Genomic DNA, 21,709 nt, shown 5'->3' with positions numbered 1-21,709 from the left:
CCAGAGCATGTGTGTGCCTCCCTGGCCAATGATCGAGCAGGGCACAAAGGGAACAGGGTCAACTTGCCCACCACTCGGCAGCTGTGTTCCAAAATCTCCTGCATCCTAGTTCGACGGACCGCTAGCCACTACACCAGAGTGGCTTCCTAGGGTCCTTCTGGGTCATGCCATGCCACGTGATCCAGTGACTTTCACCTTACCATTTTATATTGGTTTCAGTTTCCTAAAAGTAGTATAAGAGAAGTTCCCAAATCTCAGTTTTTTATTTTTTTTTATCTCACCCTGTTGTCGAGTTATGAGGGTTTGAAATTTCAAACCAAAAACCCTGACAATTTTGCTAGACTACACAAAAACCTTAAAAGCTCAGGCCAGAACTGAGATACAGTCAAACCTCAGTTGTCGAATGTAATCCGTTCCGGAAGAGAGAGATAAAACTTTATTCGTGTTAGCCAACGGCCATAGCAACAATAAAACATTGCAGTACACGCAAAAAAAGGAAATTTGATATAAAAGCACAATTTAAAGTCCTGAATCAGCCATCAGTTAGTGGCCCTTATTCTGATTGCCCCTGCTATGAACCTAGGAACCTTTGCTGTTATCTGCACATTTTGATCCGATAGAAGAAAGGACATTGTGAATCCGTTCTGGAAGCCCATTTGGCTTCCGAAATGTTCGACAACTGAGGCACAGCTTCCGAATGGATGAAGGAGCTTCCTGCGCTAAGGCAGAAGCTTCGTCAGATGTTCGGCTTCCGAAAAACTTTCAAAAACCGGAACATTTACTTCCGGGGTTTTTGGCATTTAGGAGCCGAGGTTTGACTGTATTTCAAAACTAAAAATATCTCTTCAAAACTTCATGGGCTTGAATACGGTATGTCACATGATGGACATTAAATTTTAAAAGTTTTACAAATTTTAAAAACGATTTTAAAAAATGGAATACGATTTTAAAATCCCCCCAAAAGGATTATTTCATATGTCTAAGAGCTCCCTGCCAAATTTCATTTTGGAATCTCAGTGAGATCACATTTATATATATATATATATATATTGCACACCCACGCCTGCCTTTACTGGGTTCTATTTGGGATAAATGGGTCTTCTTGGGAGTGAAATGTAATAGAATAAGCAATACTTCAAACCAGGCATTTCTTTAAAGAGCTGTTTGATTAAAAGGTTATCTGAAAAGCTGGTCAGGCTTCTCTTTTAAAAATAGGCTCCCAAGTGAGGCCTTTGTATTTAAAGGGCACTTTACCTTTTTCTTCCAGCCGCCTGCAGCTGCCCTTCGTGGAGCCCTTGGCGGAGGCTTCTTCTCTGGAGTGAAGTCCTGCAAAGGGAGACACAGGAATTTAGGTGTGAGGCCAACACCCTTGGCCTGTCACAGGACAAGAGGGAAATATTCTAGTTTTTTTAAAGCAGTCTACACGGGGACCTTTTAAGCAGGAAAGCCACCTGATTTCGGGCACGAAACTAGGATTCACAGACTGATCAGATCCATTATCCCTACTTGACGGGCACAGAAAATGGGCACAGCTGGGCCTAAAGGCCACGTTCCTCTATGCAGAGCTCAGGGTGCCTACAAGGTAGGCACAGTGCCAATCGCAACAGCAGTAGCTGGAGTAACACCAGCCTCCTTCACAAATTCCCCACTTTGCAGGGCTGCTTCGCAGGGGGGCTGGACAGGATGACGTCCAGGGTCCCTTCCAACTGCAAAATTCTGGCAGGGTATCGTGCCTCCTGCACCCGCCCCAACCATCCCCCAAAACAACAGCCAACTTAATACAATAAAAATACAATATTAATTAATAGTTAATTAATTATTGTACCTCGCCCATCTGACTGGGTTGCCCTAGCCACTCTAGGAGCCACTCAACTACAACTCATGGCAATAAGTAAAAGATAAAGGTAAAGGAACCCTGGTCAGTTAAATCCAGTCAAAGGCAACTATGGGGTTGCGGCGCTCATCTCACTTTCAGGCAGTGGGAGCCGGCGTTTGTCCACAGAAAGCTTTCCGGGTCATGTGGCCAGCAGGACTGAACTGCTTCTGGTGCACGGAGGACCGTGACAAGTGTCAGAGCACACAAAAACTCCGTTTACCTTCCCAACGCAGCGGTACCTATTTATTTACTTGCACTAGTGTGCTTTTGAACTGCTAGGTCGGCAGGAGCTGGGACAGAGCAACGGGAGCTCACCCCATCGCAGGGATTGGAACCACTGACCTCCTTATCAGCCAGCCCAAGAGCAGGGATCAACAACCTGCAGCCCATGGGGGTTGTTTAACCGGCTCACGAGGCACCCCTGAACCGAACCACCTACTTGGCGAGTCCCCACACGCTGCACTAAACTGGCACAGCGTGGCACGACGACTTGCTTCTGCAGCGCTTAAAATCATGTCTGCGCAGACGCTGGAAACCGCAGGGATCTCCGCTAGAGTGAACCAGCCCAGGTGAGGTAAACCTTGCCAACCCCTGCCCAAGAGGCTCAGGGGTTTAGATCACAGCGCCAACCGCCATCCCTTCATAAGAATGCAAAGTCTTGCTATCCTCTATTTTTCACTTAACACAATGGCTATACCGCTTGTTTGTAATAAAACCTCTGAGCTGTTTATAATGTACCATATTTTCCCGTGTGCAAGACGCCCCCGTGTATAAGACACCCCTTGTTTTTGGGGACTCCAAATTAAGAAAATGGAGGGAGATTGTATCCGTGTGTAAGACGATTCCCAATTTCAAACATATTTTTAAAAGAAGAAAACCTAGCCTTATACACGGAAAAATACGGTACTGTATTTAAATTATAGGAGGTGCCATCTAAAAGATTGATTTCTTTTTTGCTTATAGCTATCCAATACCCTCATTACGTTCTTTCTAATTAGTTCATGCCCCAGAAATCAAATCTCTGTCTCATCAGAAGACAGCATCCAACACTATAGCCCCTTCATTTCAGAAGAAACCCTCCAGCTAGAAAGGCACACGCCAATATTGTACGGATTTCTGCATGCTGGGGGAGGAGGGGAGAGTTTTTATATCAGCAGGCATGTCCGGAATGTTAATTTTAATGTGACCACTTTTTAAAATCCACTGTTTTATGTTGCACATTATTCTGTATTTTATTTTGCTGCGCATCACTTAAGAAATCGCAGGCCAACTAAGCTCACTGTCTACACTGACTGGCAGAAGCTCTCCAAACTTTCTATAAATCTGTTAAATAGTAACAGATGGGGACGCGGGTGGCGCTGTGGGTTAAACCACAGAGCCTAGGACTTGCCGATCAGAAGGTCGGCGGTTCAAATCCCCTTGACGGGGTGAGCTCCCGTTGCTCGGTCCCTGCTCCTGCCAACCTAGCAGTTCAAAAGCACTTCAAAGTGCAAGTAGATCAATAGGTACTGCTCTGGCGGGAAGGTAAACGGCGTCTCCGTGCCCTGCTCTGGTTCGTCAGAAACGGCTTAGTCCTGCTAGCCACATGACCCGGAAGCTGTACGCCGGCTCCCTCAGCCAATAAAGCGAGATGAGCGTCGCAACCCCAGGGTCGTTCGTGAATGGACCTAACGGCCAGGGGTCCCTTTACCTTTACCAATCAATGAGCATTTTTCACAACCAGTGACTGGGCTGTACAAAAGGTATATAAACCTGCTCCAAGCTGTCCAGGGCTTCATATGTCAATAACAGACTCTTCCCATCAAAACGACACTTGCCACCTAGCCCTCCAGCCCAGATCAATTGAACCTCACCTGGTCGCTGTACTTCTCAGACTCAGAGGAGCTTTCAGAGTTTTCCTCCTCTTCCGACGGTGAGGGAGTGGCCTGGTCGAGGTCACTGGATGATTTCCGCGGCCGTTTCGCCGCTGGCATCTGAAACAGGGGAAAGCGCAAAGGACGGGGATGACTTGCTAGGCAAAACAGGGAAAAGACTTCTCTTTGTAGGGGGGAAAAAGAATCAGCTCTAGGCAGCGACACTGGAAAAACATGAGGAGCCCTGCCAGTGGTCCATCTGTTCTCACAGTGGCCAACCAGATACACTAACCCAGGGTTCACCAAAGTTGGGTCTCCAGCTGTTTTTGGACCACAATTCCCATCATCCCTGACAACTGGTCCTGCTAGCTAGGGATGACAGGAGTTGTAGTCCAAAAACAGCTGGATACCCAACTTTGGGAAACCCCCAACGCAACAGTACACAATAGCCCTCTCTCCTTCTTCCAGCAGCAGGCACTCAAATGGCAACAACAACTTTAAAAAGCTTCTCTGTACAGGGTCCAAAGCGGACCATCACTTCTTTGGGGCAAACAGCTGCTGTGAACCTCTTTGCCAGGGCTGGAGTTCTCTTATGGCAGCCATGTTGCAGACCGCCCCCCATCAAAAACAGCCTCTGAGTTACAGCACCTATAAATGTCACACTGCTATGTAACAAGAACGTTACAGAGCTAGAGAATATGAAGGAATGTCTCCACGTGAATCGTTCAGCCCGGACACTGAGGTCCAGCTCTGAGGGCCTACTGGCGGTTCCCTCCCTGCGAGAAGTGTGGTTGCAGGGAACCAGGCAGAGGGCCTTCTCAGTGGTGGCACCCACCCCGTGGAATGCCCTCCCATCAGATGTCAAGGAAATAAACAACTACCTGACTTTTAGAAGACATCTGAAGGCAGCCCTTTTTAGGGAAGTTTTTAAAGACTGATGATTTAATGTATTTTTAATATTTTGTTGGAAGCCACCCAGCGTGGCTGGGGAAACCCAACCAGATGGGCAGGGTATAAATTTATGATGATGATGATGATGATAGAACAATGAAAATAATCCAAGGAACTGGAGCAACTCCCCTACTGCAATGTAACGAACGAATTTGCAAACGACACCAAAGTGGAAAGGGTAGAAGACAGAATTGGGATTCAAGATGACCTTAACAGATTGAGGAACTAAGCCTAAACTGACAGAATGAATTTCAATAGGTGAGGTTCTGCACTTAAAACAGGAAGAACCAGCTGCACAAACACGAGGGACACCTATAATGGCAATAGTACATGTGACACAGATCTAGGGGTTTTAGTGGACCACAGGCTTAACGTGAGTCAACAGTGTGGATGCAGCAGCAGAAGAAAAAGCCGATTTTTCTATTCTTGACTGCATAGTGTCCAGCTCAAGGGAAATACAGTCGTACCTCGGAAGTTGAACGGAATCCGTTCAGGAAGTCCATTCAACTTCCAAATGTTTGGAAACCAAGGCATGGCTTCCTGCAGCCAATCAGAAGCCGTGCCGCACCTTCGGGTTCCAAAGAACGTTTGCAAACCAGAACACTCACTTCTGGGTTTGTGGTGTTCGGGAGCCAAAACATTTGACTTGCAAGGCGTTCGGGATCCAAGGGACGACTGTAATAGTATTCTGCCTTGGTCAAATCCCCACTTGGAGACCTAGGAAATGGTTGTTGCCTCTTGGGCTTCCCAGAGGCATTTGTTCAGCCCAGGGGTTGTCAACCTGGTCCCTACCGCCCACTAGTGGGCGTTTCAGGATTCTAGGTGGGTGGTAGGGGGTTCTACAGCAAAAGCTGAATCCTTCTTCCATCGAGCACTGGTGGGCGGTAAGGAAATTTTACCATCAAGAAAGATGCATTAGTGGGCGGTAGGTATAAAAAGGTTGACTACCCCTGGCTATCCACTGTGGGAAAGACAGGCCAGAGGTGGGGAATCTGTGGCCCTCCAGATGTTGCCGGATTCAACTCCCATCACCCTTGACCACTGGCTATACTAGCCAGGGATTGTGGGAGTTGGGGTCCAACAACATCTGGAGGAGGGCCACTGGTCTCAAGCTACCCATGAGACAGGCCTTTTGGTCTGTTTAAACAGAGCTCTCCTTATATTAAGCAGAGAGGTTTTGTTGCCCAAACTGGCCACTTTAGACAGGGAGCCCACAGTGGGAGACCAGGGCTGGGGGTGGGGGGGTGGAAGCACTTTCACTCCCCAGCGGCTACACTCACTTTCATGGCTAACGGCTTCCGCTTCAGACCACTGTGATCGCTTCCCCTGTCCGACTCGTCGTCGCTCTGCATTTTCTCCACGGTCACTCCCGCGGCACCGACTGCGGCCATCGGGGCAGATTCCTCCTCCTCCGCGATGTCGCTTCCGGCTCCTCCGCCTCCGCCAACTATGGGGTCAATGTCAGGGACTTCACTATCGGAGGAGCTTATTGGCTGATGGGGGAGGGAAAGGAAGACAGGCAAATGGTAAGATATTTTTCCTAAAAACCTTTGTAAATCCCCACGCACAATTCCGCGAAGAAAGAAACAGAGGAGGTCCGGGAGCAGAAGCCTATCAATGGTGTATGTGGAGACTCAGGTTCACCTCCTCACTCAACCACGAACCTTGGGCCAGTCACTGTTGCTCAGGCTAATCTTCCTCACCTCCACCTCTTAATCTCAGGTTCAAGCCCCATGTTGGGCAAGAGATTCCTGAATTGCAAGAGCTTACAACTCTACGATTCTATAACCCGTGCTCTGGTACCCCATCTCGGCTAGATTACTGTAATGCATTATATGTAGGCCTGCCCTTCAAGGCTATTCTGAAGCTTCAGTTACTGCAGGCTGCCTGCTACCATTTTAACCAGTATAGCCAGAGTTGTTGTTATTATTTATTTCATTTCTACACGGAATTATCTTTTTAGGAAAGATGTTCACATTATACCTATTTTGAAAGAATCACATTGCCTACCTATATTTGCTCCTGAGCTCAATTTAAAGTGCGGGTAAAAAGATAAAAGGTAAAGGACCCCAGTCAAAGGCGATTATGGGGCAGCGGTACTCATCTTGCTTTCAGGTCGAAGGAGCCGGTGTTTGTCCACAGAAAGCTTTCCGGGTCATGTGGCCAGCAGGACTAAACTGCTTCTGGCGCAACAGAACACTGTGACAGAAGCCAAAGTGAATGGAAACACCGTTTACCTTCCCAGCACAGCAGTACCTATTTATCTACTTGCACTGGTGTGCTTTTGAACTGCTAGGTTGGCAGAAGCTGGGACAGAGCAACAGGAGCTCACTCCATCACAAAGATTCGAACTGCCAACCTTCTGATCAGTAAGCCCAAAAAGCTCTGTGCTTTAGACCACAGCACCTGTGTCCCTTAAAATCCTGATACTTACTTTTTAATGCCCTAAACAGCTTGGACCCAAAATACCCGAAGGAGTCCCTCCATTTTTTAAACCACAGTGTTAATTGGCTTTTCAGTGCCAGGATGTCTGTGTTACCAATGACAGCCTTGGTGGCCGGCCATTGTGTCACCATTCATATTTTCTGCATTTCACTTCCTTCCAATCTTGCTGTGTACAGTCCATCCCACCCACCCCCCAAAACAACCCCAGCAGGTATAAATGCATCATGAATCTGGTGGACTGTAGACCACTAAAGCTTGTGCCACTATCAATCTGTAAGTCTTTTAACATGTTGTAAAGCTGTTGCTTTTGATGCAGATGACCGACGTGCCCTAGTGTGGGTGCAGAATTATTTGTGTCAGGGGTTGGGAATGTTTGGCCCTCTAGACAGCAGGACCAACAGATGGGAGTTGCAGCCCCACGTTTGGAGGGTCAGAAGTTCCCCACCCCAATGTATGTTGCCCTGAGCGGGATGTACAAAGCCAACTATTGTAGCTCCAGCAAGGCTGTCCTTGACGCCACTTACCGGAGGTGCACTGTAACTGGCATGCGGGTTGTTCTGGATCTCCCACAATCCTTCGTTGAAGCCTTTCCGTTTGTTGGGCTTTCCATATTTGTCCTTGTATTTCTCGTAAGGGAAGAGGTCTTTGGGTCCCAAGAAGGCCCTGGGGCAGAGAAGGAAAAGCAAAGGTTAGAGAATGGAGCAGGACGGCATCGAGCAAACGAAACGAGGGAAAGCTGTGCCCTGCCCCAGATCCCGAGACCGGAACTTACGTCTCATGGGTGCCGAAGAAGAAAATGGGATATTTGTTGGGCGGGGGCTTCACTGCGCCGTCAATGATATCGTCGATCTGAAAAGAAGAGAAAGTCAAATGGGATCAACAAGGTTGGCTTGAATGATTATTGCAGAGAACCACCTTGGTATCGTGGTTAAAGTGGGGCTGGCCAATGTGCAGTCCAGATTTTGTTGGACTACAACTCCCATCATCCCTGTCCACTGGCCATGCTTGCTGGAGACGATGGGAGTTGTAGTCCCACAACATCTGCTACGCTTGGGTTAAGAGCACAGAAAACACATTTTGGCTCCTGAAATTCATTCTGATTGTGCGTATAAAATATAACTGATAGAATTCTACAGGACAGTAGTGTGTGAAAACAGTCAAGAAAACAGGCATGCTCCTAAGCAATTATGTGGGCTTCTAAAATTGCCCCTTTCCACTGCAAGTTCTCAGGTTTCTGTCAACAAATCCTGTTCAGGGGAGACTCCTTTTAAGATCAGCTGAAGCGACAAGGAGGAAGAAGCAATGTCCTTTGGATCCGTCACCGTGTTTAAAAATAAAAAAGGTCTCTCATTAAATATTCATCATTATATCCACTCCCAACAGACTTACTCCACAAGAATAGTAGTTGATGACATCAATTTGTACAATGTGAACCTGAATAAGTTCAAAGTAACGAAGCCAGTAATTAAATCATTTTAAGTTAACGGCTGAATCAGAACGGAACAGGATGAGAGAGAAGAAATACCGTTAAACCTTTGGGTTCGGTTCAGCGTTAGGGCAAGGTCTCAGCTCTGCCAGTTTCAAAATGAGATTAATTTGCACACTTCAAGGAAAGAGTTTGCTGCTGCTGCTGCTGCGCTACTTTGCAAGTCAGCTGGTTCACAGCAGAAGATTGTGCTCTTTTGCTGAAGTGCTATGGCGTGAGACAGGTGACTTGCTTCATAGCAACAAAAAGATGCTGCTGTGTGCCTGCATGCCAGCCAGCCAGATGGTGGAGGTGCCGGGTGCCATCCTGGCACCCCGGTGTCTTCACTTGGTCGCAAGTGGCCGACAGCCACGTGCAAAATGCGCCTGGTGAGTTTCAAAGCGTATGTAACCTGAGGTACCACTGTACAGGCAAAGGTTCTTGTCTGTCCCAAGGTGCCTAGAACGCTTTCAAGGCGCAGAAGTGAAGATTTGGGGTAGTGGGGAGCCGACCACTGTACCTCGGGTTACATACGCTTCAGGTTACATATGCTTCAGGTTACATATGCTTCAGGTTACAGACTCCGCTAACCCAGAAATAGTACCTGGGGTTAAGAACTTTGCTTCAGGATGAGAACAGAAATCGTGCGACGCGGCGCAGCAGCAGCAGAAGGCCCCATTAGCTAAAGTGGCGCTTCAGGTTAAGAACAGTTTCAGGTTAAGAACGGACCTCCAGAACGAATTAAGTTCTTAACCCGAGGTACCACTGTAATGGTTTGCATTGCAAGACCCCAGTACTGCCAGTGCAGGTGTCAAATTTCACCTGAGAGTAGACTCCAGAAGCACATGGAAGCAGGATCGTTGCATGGATATCTTGTATGGCATATTGAAACCCAAAGCAATGCCCAATGGCAGGGTCACCTGTGGGGAAGCTGCTTGGTTGATAGGTCAAACTGCACACCCCCAGTGTTGCTGGTTTGTCAAAGGGCCTTGGGATCAAAGTTGCAAGGGATCCCAAGGGTCGATCCACTGCAATGCAGGAATCTCATGCCTCCTGCTACGGAATCCTTTTAACACAAGAGGATGGGGAATGAAGCTGGCACTTTCTGAGTGCAAAGCCAGGGCTCTGTCCGCTCATCTACAGCTTCTCCCAGACCTTCTTTTAAAGCAAAGGGCAAGAAGACAAAACACCCAGTCCAACAACAGTGTGATCCTGGGACATGCTCAAACGATGCATGATCACATTCTCTTCTTCCCCCCTCTTGGTGCAGGAGGACCAAAAGCAGCAGGCAGGGGGCCAGCAGTGGTTCAACTGGTCCAGCACCCTCCCCCAGAGTTACTGACCAGATATCGCAGTAAGAAGGCAACAAGCACAACTGGATTGTAACAGCCCTCTCCCCTCCTGTGGTTTTCAGCAACTAGCATTCAGAAGCACGTTGCCTCCAATAGCAAAGGTACAGCAGAGCCATCGTGCCCCATGCTACATCAATAATAATAATAATAATAATAATAATAATAATAATAATAATAATAATAATTTACTTGTACCTCGCCCATCTGGCTGGGTTTCCCCAGCCACTCTGGGCGGCTTCCTACAAAGATTAAAAATTTGTTAAAATGTCACACATAAAAAACATCCCTGAACAGGGAGGGCTGCCTTCAGATGTCTTCTAAATGTCAGGTAGTTGTTTATCTCTTTGACATCTGGTGGGAGGGCGTTCCACAGGGTGGGTGCCACTACCAAGAAGGCCCTCTGCCTGGTTCCCTGTAGCTTTGCTTCTCGCAGTGAGGGAACCGCCAGAAGGCCCTCGGTGCTGGACCTCAGTGTCCGGGCAGAACGATGGGGGTGGAGACACTCCTTCAGGTATACTGGGCCGAGGCTGTTTAGAGCTTTAAAGGTCAACACCAACACTTTGAATTGTGCTCAGAAACATCCTGGGAGTCAATGTAGGGATGAAGCAGTGTTTGAGATCCCCCTGGTGCCAGGCCTGTTTTGCCACTGGCACGAGTCTAACTGTAACCACATGGAGATCTCTGGGTGCCAAGCTGGCGACTGCCATCTCCATCTGGCTGGCCTCTCCAGCTTTCTTAAGCAGGTGAGCAAAATACATTATTTATTGCATTTATATCCCACCTTCCCCCCCCCACAGGAGTACATGGTGCATGCCCCTCCGTCATTAATCCCTACAAAGACCGTGTGAGGTAGGTAAAGAAGCTGTGACTGACTTCAAGGTCACCCAGTGAGCTTCATGACGGATCGGGGATTTGAGCCCTGATCTCCCACACTCTAGCCACTACCCCACCTTGGCTTCCTAGAGTCCTGTTATAGGGCCGATCTATACATTAAGTGGGACGCAGGTGGTGCTGTGGGTTAAACCACAGAGCCTAGGGCTTGCCGATCAGAAGGTCGGCGGTTTGAATCCCCGTGATGGGGTGAGCTCCCGTTGCTCGGTCCCTGCTCCTGCCAACCTAGCAGTTTGAAATCACATCAAAGTGCAAGTAGATAAATAGGTACGGCTCTGGCGGGAAGGTAAACGGCTTTTCCGTGCGCTGCTCTGGTTCGCCAGAAGTGGCTTAGTCCTGCTGGTCACATGACCCGGAAGCTGTACACCGGCTCCCTCGGCCAATAAAGCGAAATGAGTGCCACAACCCCAGAGTCGGTCACGACTGGACCTAATGATCAGGGGTCCCTTTACCTTTATACATTAAGTAGGTAAATAAATACAGTGGTATCTCGGGTTAAGTACTTAATTCGTTCCAGAGGTCCGTTCTTAATCTGGAACTGTTCTTAACCTGACGCACCATTTTAGCTAATGGGGCCTCCCGCTGCCACCACGCCGCCGGAGCACAATTTCTGTTCTCATCCTGAAGCAAAGTTCTTAACCCGTGGCACTATTTCTGGGTTAGCGGAGTCTGTAACCTGAAGCATATGTAACCTGAAGCGTATGTAACCCGAGGTACCACTGTACAGGGAAAGAAAGTGTCTCTTAGAGAAGGAACTGAAATATTTTCCTGGAAGTCTGCATTTGTTTTAGAATCATCATAGAGTTGGAAGGAGACCAAAGGCCATCTAGTGCAGCAGGAATCTCAGCTAAAGCATTCTGGATTGTTTTATTTGAAGTTTTAATGTCTTGTAAACGCTTCTGAGATTTCCCCTTTAAAATATAAAGCAGTATAGAAGTGAAATGAATAATAAAAACAGTTATCAGTAACTTGAATGGCGCCTGGACATCCCACTGTGGTGACAGCAACCCAGGTTTTAAGGTGCCATTTGGCGATTGGCTTATATACCCGAGTTTCTGACCCTGAAGAGATTCCACTGGAAGTGCCAGAATCCCAAGGAAGTCCTAGTATGTGAATCCACAGTACAAAAGGGGGCAGGGAAGAGAACCCCATTTGGATAGCAAACGTATAGGCTGGGCTTTTGCAAAATAAGGCTAGCGTGCTTGGAATGTCAAGCTAGGACCTGAGAGATAGGGGTTCAAATTCTCACTCGGACGTTAAGTTCAAAGGGTAACCCTGGGCCAGTAAGTCTCTCAGCCTAAACGACCTCACAAAATGACAAAATGAGGGGGCGGATTGTCAGTGAAGCAAATAAATAAAACAATGGGGAGGAGAAAACTGGAACCCTTCCCATTCCGTTCCAACACCCATTTTATAACTGGGAAGAGAGAGAGTATTAGGATGCTGTTTCATACAGTCAAGTCATCAAGAGATTATCCGGCTGTCAACTTCAGGCCGGCCCCCTCCCCTTCCCAAATAATTTCTGAATAATTAATTGATAAGTTATTATTTATACCCAACCCATCTGGCTGGCTTTCCCCAGCCACTCTGGGCGGCTTACAGCACATAAAAAATTGTACAACATTAGACATTAAAAACTTCCCTAAACAGGGCTGCCTTCAGGTGTCTTCTAAAAGTCAGACAGCTGTTTATTTCATTGATATGGGCACTACCACCAAGGGCACCACCACCAAGGGGAGGGCACCACCACCAAGAAGGCCCTCTGCCTGGTTCCCTGTAATCTCACTTCTAGCAGTGTGGGAACGGCCAGAAGGTCCTCGGTGCTGGACCTCAGTGTCTGATGATGGGGGTGGAGACGCTCCTTCAGGGATACTGAGCTGAGACCGTTTAGGGCTTTAAAGGTCAGCACCAAGACTTTTGAATTGTGCTTGAAAACGTACTGGGATGTGTCCCCAGAAAACCCTATGTTGGGAAAGGGTCTGTGTAACAAGCCCAGAAATTCCACTGTTTCCTACAGGAACATTTCTAATCTGCTATCTCTCCCCCCCCCCCCAATCCCACCAAGGTTTCCTGCCAACCAGCAAAAGGGAGACAAAGGGAAAACTGATTCAGCTGATCTCTCCCAACTCCCTCTTCTTCCAACACCCATTTTATAACTGCTAGGTTGGCAGGAGCGAGTTTGGAGTAGCCCAATGCAAAAATCCTGAGGATCCATGTGGATCTATGCTTTGTAACCACGGAGGAGGGAAGGAAGGGGAACCATGGATCCTCTGCTCATGACTGCAGCAGATCCCCCCCCGCCACCCACAGGCATTCGCTCCATAACACGCACAGACATTTCCCCTTACTTTCTAGGAGGAAAAAAGTGAGTGTTGTGGTGCAAAAAATACGTTACCTCACAAAATGACAAAATGAGGGGGCGGACACCCATTTTATAACTGGGAAGGGGGGCCCTGGGGCAACAAGGGGTATATTCTGTGCAAAATGTTCTGCCTTGTACCCAGCACAGGTCCCAGAGGATATCATCATCATCATCACCACTGGTACCACTCATCACATAATTATTATTATCATCACAGGCACCACTGTATATGAAGCCAATTGGCTCCATTGAACAACTGAGGGGGGGGGAGCGATGAAAGAGGAAAAAATTGGGGTGAGGAAAGAAGCACCCCTCCCCATAATTTTCCAAGGCTGGTGCACTAGGATGCCAATTATCTAGGGTTGCCCTATTGTATGATTCCTTTTACAGGAATAAGGGGCCTCAACACAAGGGTGGCAGACATTAGGGATAACCCCATCAGAACTCTTAGGGTACAGGAAAATGTACCTCTTCTCTCTCCTCATTGCACAACACTGCCCCAACAGAATATCACAAACAAGAGGCTGGTCCACACACCGCACACACAGTTTTGGAGGGATACAAGTGGCATGTAAGGCCAACTGCATAGAAAATCCTTGATGCAAAAAAAAAAAAAGTACCCTGTCCCAAACTACCTACTGCACAAACATTTCTGCCACCAGTTTCACAAAAGTATTTGGTTACTGACTAATGCACAGTTGGGACGGAGATTCCAGGTAGACCCTCATGTTCTGTGTGTGAATATGTTGTTGGGGGGGGGGGAATGCACAGACTGTACTTATTGTATCTCACAAGACCAGGGGTCAGCAAACTTTTTCAGCAGAGGGCCGGTCCACTGTCCCTCAGACCTTGTGTGGGGCCGGACTATATTTTGAAGGGAAAAAAATGAACAAATTCCTATGCCCCACAAATAACTCAGAGATGCATTTTAAATAAAAGCAAATATTCTACTCGTGTAAAAGCACGCTGATTCCTGGGCCATCCGTGGGCCGGATTTAGAAGGCGACTGGGCCAAATCCAGCCCCCGGGCCTTAGTTTGCCTACCCATGGCATAGACGGAGAAAAGGGCACACATAACATCTGAGTGAGTGAATGTGTGTATGCATGTATGGATTGCATGAAGTCTTTCTCGTCAACAGTGGGAGGTTCCAGGACCCCCAGACACACAGCCAAGGCCATACACACTGCACCACAGAAGGTCATTTCAGCGCTGCTAATACAGCAGATTGACTCCCCCCTCCAAAGGCGCATTCCATTGTCTCTTGAGACAGACAGATGCCAATAATAATAATAAATTTTTATTTATATCCCGCCCTCCCCAGCCAAGGCCGGGCTCAGTGCGGCTAACAACAGTAAAATGATAAAACATTCTAAAATCATTTCACTATAAAATTAACTCATGTTCAAATATATTAAAGGATGTCACATAGAGGAGGGAGAAAGGTTGTTTTCTGCTGCTCCAGAGAAGCGGACACGGAGCAATGGATCCAAACTACAAGAAAGAAGATTCCACCTAAACCTTAGGAAGAACTTCCTGACAGTAAGAGCTGTTTGACAGTGGAATTTGCTGCCAAGGAGTGTGGTGGAGTCTCCTTCTTTGGAGGTCTTGAAGCAGAGGCTTGACAACCATATGTCAGGAGTGCTCTGATGGTGTTTCCTGCTTGGCGGGGGGGGGGGGTTGGACTCGATGGCCCTTGTGGTCTCTTCCAACTCTATGATTCTATGATTCAATTCCACAGCCAGCGTTATTTTGGAGGGAGTAGACAGGGCCCCCATTGGAGACCCTATATATAGAGTCTCCACAGGGGTCCCATTTCACCTCATTCCCCACCCCTCCCAAATTAGCAAGTGGGAGCGATTCCATTAACTATTAACATCCCGGGGTCTTAAGAGTAGACCCTGGAGCAACCTTGGCAAAGCTAAGCAGATCCAGATCTGGTCAGCACCCAGACAGACGACCGCCTAAGGAAGACACCTGGGGTTCCACGGTGGAATAGGATATAAATATAATTAAATTTAAGTATTGTGCACACATGCCCAACACAATCCCTCCAACCCCCTCCTTGGACTTAAGAGGAGAATTCAATGACAGGCTTCCTGACCCAAACCCCTCGGCGCCAAACCTTGAGGGCAAATCTCTCCTCAGCATTGCAACGGTCTCACACATGTGCACCCACACCCGCTTCTTTGAACTCCATGCATACATGCATATATCATGTATGTTACCCACATAGCTTCTGTAGGCCCCCCCCCAATAATTTGTACAAACAAGCAAATGCACGCATAATCCATAGCTGTCAGATTTTCCCTTTTCTTGCGTGGAATCCTATTCAGAATAAGGGAATTTCCCTTTAAAAAAAGGGAAACGTTGACAGCTATGGCATAATCACATACATTACAGTGGTACCTCGGGTTAAGTACTTAATTCGATCCGGAGGTCTGTTCTTAACCTGAAACTGTTCTTAACCTGACGCACTACTTTAGCTAATGAGGCCTCCTGCTGCTGCGCCGCCAGAGCACAATTTCTGTTCTCATCCTGAAGCAAAGTTCTTAACCCGAGGTCCTATTTCTGGGTTAGCGGAGTCTGTAACCTGAAGCGTCTGTAACCCGAGGTACCACTGCATTATTATTAAAATTTGTATACCGCCGTAGCTTCTGTAGGCCCAATCTCCCCTTGCTGGGGACCCCATCCACTCCAAAAATAAAAAATCTGTACAAGCAAGCACACACACACATTCCTGCATGCATAATTACATGCATTATTATTAAAATTTGTATGCCGCCTTGGCTACCCGGTTGACAGGACTGGAAACCACAATGCAAAAAACAACAACAACAAAAAACCCAAAAAAACCACAACACCACAAAACTGCCCATGCATTTTAGAGGCACATTTGGGGCCAGGCAACCGCCGCACCCTCAGTCTCATAGTGGGGGTGGGTTGCAATGCTAGCAGGAGCCCGGCCGGAGCACGATTTCTGTTCTCATCCTGAAGCAAAGTTCTTAACCCAAGGTCCTATTTCTGGGTTAGCAGAGTCTGTAACCTGAAGCATCTGTAACCCGAGGTACCACTGTATTATTATTAAAATTTGTATACCGACGTAGCTTCTGTAGGGCTATTTCTCCCCCTTGCTGGGGACCCCATCAGCTCCAAAAATAAAAAATATGTACAAGCAAGCACACACACACCTTCATGCATGCATAATCACATGCATTATTATTAAAATTTGTATGCCGCCCTGGCTACCTGGTTGACAGGACTGGAAACCACAATGCAAAAAATGCAAAAAATAAATAAATACACAAATCTGCCCATGCATTTTAGAGACACATTTGGGGCCAGGCTCCGCCGCACCCTCAGTCTCATAGTGGGGGTGGGTTGCAATGCTAGCAGGAGCCCGGCCGGAGCACGATTTCTGTTCTCATCCTGAAGCAAAGCTCTTAACCTGAAGCACTACCTCTGGGTTAGCGGAGGCTGTAACCTGAAGTGTCTGTAACCCAAGGTACCACTGTATTAGCTTCTGTAGGCCCTTGCTGGGGACCCCATCTGCTCCAAAAATAAAAAATCCGTACAAGCAAGCACACGTACGCGTTCCTGCATGCATAATCGCATGCATTATTATTAAAAATTGTATGCCGCCCTGGCTACCAGGTTGACAGGACTGGAAACCACAATGCAAAAAACAACAACACACAAATACACAAAACTGCACATGCATTTTAGAGACACATTTGGGGCTCCTCCGCAACCCCCCTGAGATCCATAGTGTGGGTGGGCTGCAATGCTAGCAGGAGCCCGGCCGGAGCACGATTTCTGTTCTCATCCTGAAGCAAAGCTCTTAACCCGAAGCACTACTTCTGGGTTAGTGGAGTCTGTAACCTGAAGCGTCTGTAACCCGAGGTACCACTGTATTATTATTAAAATTTGTATACCGCCCTAGCTTCTGTAGGGCTATTTCTCCCCCTTGCTGGGGACCCCATCCGCTCCAAAAATAAAAAATCTGTACAAGCAAGCACACACACACATTCATGCATGCATAATCACATGCAATCATGCACACATTCATGCATGCACATTATGAATTATTATTAAAATTTGTATGCCGCCCTGGCTACCCGGTTGACAGGACTGCAAACCACAATGCAAAAAACAACAACACACAAATACACAAAACTTGTATACCGCCGTAGCTTCTGTAGGCCCAATCTCCCCCTTGCTGGGGACCCCATCCGCTCCAAAAATAAAAAAAAAATATGTACAAGCAAGCGCACGCATGCGTTCCTGCATGCATGAAATCACATGCAATCACGGACACATTCATGCATGCACATTATGCATGCATAATTATTAAAATTTGTATGCCGCCCTGGCTACCCGGTTGACAGGACTGCAAACCACAATGCAAAACACAAAAACACAAAACTGCACATGCATTTTAGAGACACATTTGGGGCCAGGCAACACCCCCCCCAATCTCATGGGGGGGTTTTTTTGCAATGCTAGCAGGAGCCCGGCCCCCTTCCTCTCTCCCTTGCCCCTACCTCCCCCCCCCAAAGCCTTGTTTTAATGGGTGGTGGAAAAGAGGCCTAACATCACACAAACACACAGCGATCACACACAAAAAGGGCTGGTGCTCCTCAAGGTGCTGCTCCCGCCTCCGCCGCTAGAGGGCGCCGTAGAACAGCCCCCGTAAGGCGCAGCCTCAGAAGCAGAGAGAGGAAAACGGGGGGGGGGGGAGAGAGAGACGTCACTCCCTCCCTCCCCCCCCATGGCGGTTGCTAAGCAACGAGGAGCCCCCCCTCCCCTCAGTATCTATATCTCTCCCCCCCCCCCTCACGCCATATATATAGATATGGAGGTAGAGGAATGTCCCCTCACCCTGGCCGGCCAGTGCGGGTACCCCTTCATCTTGGCGAAGACGAGGTCTCCGGCCTTGAAGCCGTGCGGCATCTCGGCGGCTGGCTGGCTGGCGAGCAGGCCCCAGCCAGGCCTCAGGCTTCGCCAGGCAACCGGGAGCGGGGGTGGGCGTGGCCGCCGGGCCTCTTGAAGGGGGGAAAGAAAGGAGCCGATTGGTTCTCGCCGCCTGCCGCTCCGAAGCCGCCCTCCTCGCTCATTGGCCGGCACCTCCCGCCCAATCGGAGGGCGGCTTCCCTCAGGGGGAGGCGGGGCCTTGTTGGGGAGGGAAAAAAAAAGCGGAGGAGATGATTGGTTCTCGCCGCCTGCCGCTCCGACGCCGCCCTCCTCGCTCATTGGCCGGCTGGCATGGCTGGCGCGCGCGCGCGCGCCCTTCGCCCAATCGGAGAAGGGCCTCCCTCAGAGGGGAGGCGGGGCCTCGTTGGGGCAGGCTGGGTAAAAAGAAAAAGGGGGGAAATGAGGGAAGGGGGCGGGGCTTTTTTTTAAAAAGGCGGGGCTGAGGGAAGAAAGCCGTTGGGACTCGCGAAAAAGGGACCCCTGGGGGTCATCTAGTCTGACCCCCGACCCTTGCAAGGCGAGGGATTGGGCTTGGGGCAACGTGGGGCTCCTCGGACCCACGAGATGGGAAAGAGCCTGGGGGCTCTGCCGCCTCAAGGGTTTGGGGAAGGGGAAGGGAGCTGGCACTCTGCACATGCTCTGGAGAGCTCTTGGTCCTCTCACACAGCTGAATTCTCAGGCGCATGGGAAATGAATGGATGAAATGAATCAAAGGGGAAGAGCAGTTGCAGGGTGTTCTTGTTTTTAACTGCACGTTTTGCGTTCTCGCTTCGTGTTCCTACTCCTGCAAACCGCCCTGGGATCTTCGGATAAAGGGCTGTGTACAAATTATTATTTTTTTAAAGATTTTTATTAAAGTTTCCAACATTTTATAAAAACAAAACTAAACAATACAATAATACAAACAAAAATAAAATAAAGACAAGTATAATTTCAGTCCCTTATTTTCTTATAACTTATTTCCCCGACTTCCTTATACCTCCCCTTTCTGTATTCCAATTTCTAATTTATTAATTCAGCAAATCCTTTCCCTTATTTTTCATTTAATTTTTAGTCTCTCTTTTCTTTTTTACTTATCCATTACAGCTGGGAACCACATAATTTCTAAACCAACGTTATTCTAACATTCAGGCTGTGTATGCTGTGTACAAATTTTCATTAATAAACGCAATGATTTCATCGAGCCTATTCTTGAGTTATTATTATTTTAAATATCATCGCTGAAACAGGTGTCTTCCTGGGTTAGAAAGTCTGCACAAGTATTAACACCTTGCAGGGGAATATTGGGCACGGACAGGAGATGCAGAATAAACCTCCAGCTTTCTTTTAAAAATAAATTAATAATAATAAAAGAAAATGGTCATCGTCGTTATTTCTTAAATTGATATACCGCCTAAGGATCACAATTTTGTTTGTTGTGTTGTTGTTGCATTTGTACTGTAAACTCCATCTTTCTTTTTAAAAGAAAATGGTCATCATTAATTCTTAAATTTATATACCGCCGTGGCCCACGGGCCGTAGGTTGCCGACCCCTAGGCTAGACTGTTAACAGAGGAAAAGGGTGTGACTGAGTCAAAGGCACCCAATCTATGTCCACTCCAACACTCTATAAATATAATATAATATATAATTCGTGCTCAAAGGTGCATGAGAGTGCTATGCAAAGACTGTGTGTGTGAGAAAGAGGAAGCAGAAAAGGCATTGCATTTTATTTTTAAAGCACCAGATCTTCTTTCTCTTTTAAAAATCAGCTCTCCTAAAAGCAGCTACTTTAACGGTGCTGCCTGGAGCTACAAAGTTGGCACAGTGTTCCTAATTGGCATCTGCAATCAGGCCCCAACCTGTGTTTTGCCCAAGGCTCCGAACTCTCAGGTGGAAAGGCGTTTTCACTGGGGAAATAAAAGCAAGAAATGTGCCTTAGGAGGACTAGTCGTGAAGCATCATGGGCAAGGTGTCTCGTTTGCATAACAAATGCCTCTCTTCCAGGTTTATCTTTTTCAACCAGGTCATAGGATCTAAAAAACCCACGGGTATTTGCAAATAAGACTATGCTGGCTTAGGCGATGTTTGCTAGGACTACTCTACCAAAATGCTTGTTTACAAAACTATTGTACAGTGGTACCTCGGGTTAAGAACTTAATTTGTTCTGGAGGTCCGTTCTTAACCTGAAACTGTTCTTAACCTGAAGCACCACTTTAGCTAATGGGGCCTCCTGCTGCTGCCGCGCGATTTCTGTTCTCATCCTGAAGCAAAGTTCTTAACCCGAGGTACTATTTCTGGGTTAGCGGAGTCTGTAACCTGAAGCGTCTGTAACCCGAGGTACCACTGTACTACCAACCTTACTGTATGCTTGTGAAACATGGACCACTTATAAACACCATCTCCAGCTCCTCGAAAGTTGGACCATCAACGGTGTCTCCGATAATTTTTACACGTCACTTGGGAAGACAGGCGAACTAATGCCAGTGTACTGGAAGAAGCAAAGATCACCAGTGTTGAAGCAATGACTCTTCAACATCAACTTCGTTGGACTGGTCATGTTGCGCAGATGCCTGATGATCGTCTTCCGAAGCAACTACTCTATTCCGAACTTAAAAATGGAAAGCGTAATGCTGGTGGTCAACAAAAGAGGTTTAAAGACTGTCTCAAGGCAAATCTAAAAAAATGTAGTATACACACCGACAACTGGGAAACACTGGCCTGAGAGCGCTCCAATTGGAGAACAGCCTTTGCCAAGGGTGTCATGGGCTTTGAAGACACTCGAACTCAGGACGCAAGGGAGAAATGTGCTAAGAGGAAGGCACGCTTGGCAAACACTCACCGTGATTAACTCCTGCCCGGAAACCAATGTCCCCACTGTGGAAAGACGTATGGATCCAGAATTGGCCTCCAAAGTCACTTACGGACTCATTGTTAAAACCGTGTTTATGGAGTCAATCTTACTCAGCTACGAGGGATCGCCAAAGAAGAAGCAACAGCTTTAATAAAGATCCAGTTTACTAGCTGCTTTGCTTCTCAATATTCTCTGGTTGGCCTCTGTTATTTCCTCCCAACGATGGAGAACCTACAAAGAACTCTATATAGGCTCTTGTGGACCCCATAAGGGAAAAGGAACAGTTTTCGTTTACAACAGTCGATATGTTAAGTCTGCGAGTTGTGCATATTCTGTCAACTTAAGTTGCCACTCTTCTTTGGTTGGGACCTCACTAGTTTTCCACTTTGGTGCTAACAAGGAAATCTTTTCTGGAATGGTACTGAAATATAGTATACAGTGGTACCCCGCAAGACGAATGCCTTGGAAGACGAAAAACTCGCTAGACGAAGGAGTTTTTCGTTTTCTTAGCCGCTTCGCAAGACGCATTTCCCTATGGGGAAATATAGATGAGGCAGAACAGAAATGTAGTCCTGGATGGAGCGAAGGAAGAAATATCGAGGCAGATCCTGGGGTCCTGCAAATACACAAGCGTTCAGGTCCCAGGGATTATTTCATGGAAGACCCTGGCTTTTAAATGTGCTTCATGCATGGAGGTTGCAGAGCTCCG

General features: G+C 47.6%; 1 protein-coding gene across 1 annotated transcript in view; it reads right to left on the bottom strand.

Annotated features, from left to right (window-relative positions):
* HDGFL2 (HDGF like 2) overlaps positions 1-18,239 on the bottom strand; it is a 31,468-nt gene extending 13,229 nt beyond the window's left edge. The window contains exons 1-6 of the mRNA XM_081895568.1: positions 18,075-18,239; positions 7,898-7,974; positions 7,650-7,788; positions 5,961-6,173; positions 3,730-3,849; positions 1,255-1,326 (exon numbers count right to left, since the gene is read on the bottom strand). Of these exons, the coding sequence (XP_081751694.1) occupies positions 1,255-1,326; positions 3,730-3,849; positions 5,961-6,173; positions 7,650-7,788; positions 7,898-7,974; positions 18,075-18,146 (693 nt within the window). The 5' untranslated portion in view covers positions 18,147-18,239. The remainder of the gene's footprint in view (positions 1-1,254; positions 1,327-3,729; positions 3,850-5,960; positions 6,174-7,649; positions 7,789-7,897; positions 7,975-18,074) is intronic.
* Positions 18,240-21,709: the final 3,470 nt, after the last annotated feature.

This window comes from Podarcis melisellensis (assembly GCF_964234715.1).
Source record: "Podarcis melisellensis genome assembly, chromosome: 18".
In the NCBI taxonomy this organism is placed as follows: domain Eukaryota; kingdom Metazoa; phylum Chordata; class Lepidosauria; order Squamata; family Lacertidae; genus Podarcis; species Podarcis melisellensis.
Note: the sequence above shows the minus strand (reverse complement) of the source record. Positions and strands in the feature narration are given on the sequence as shown.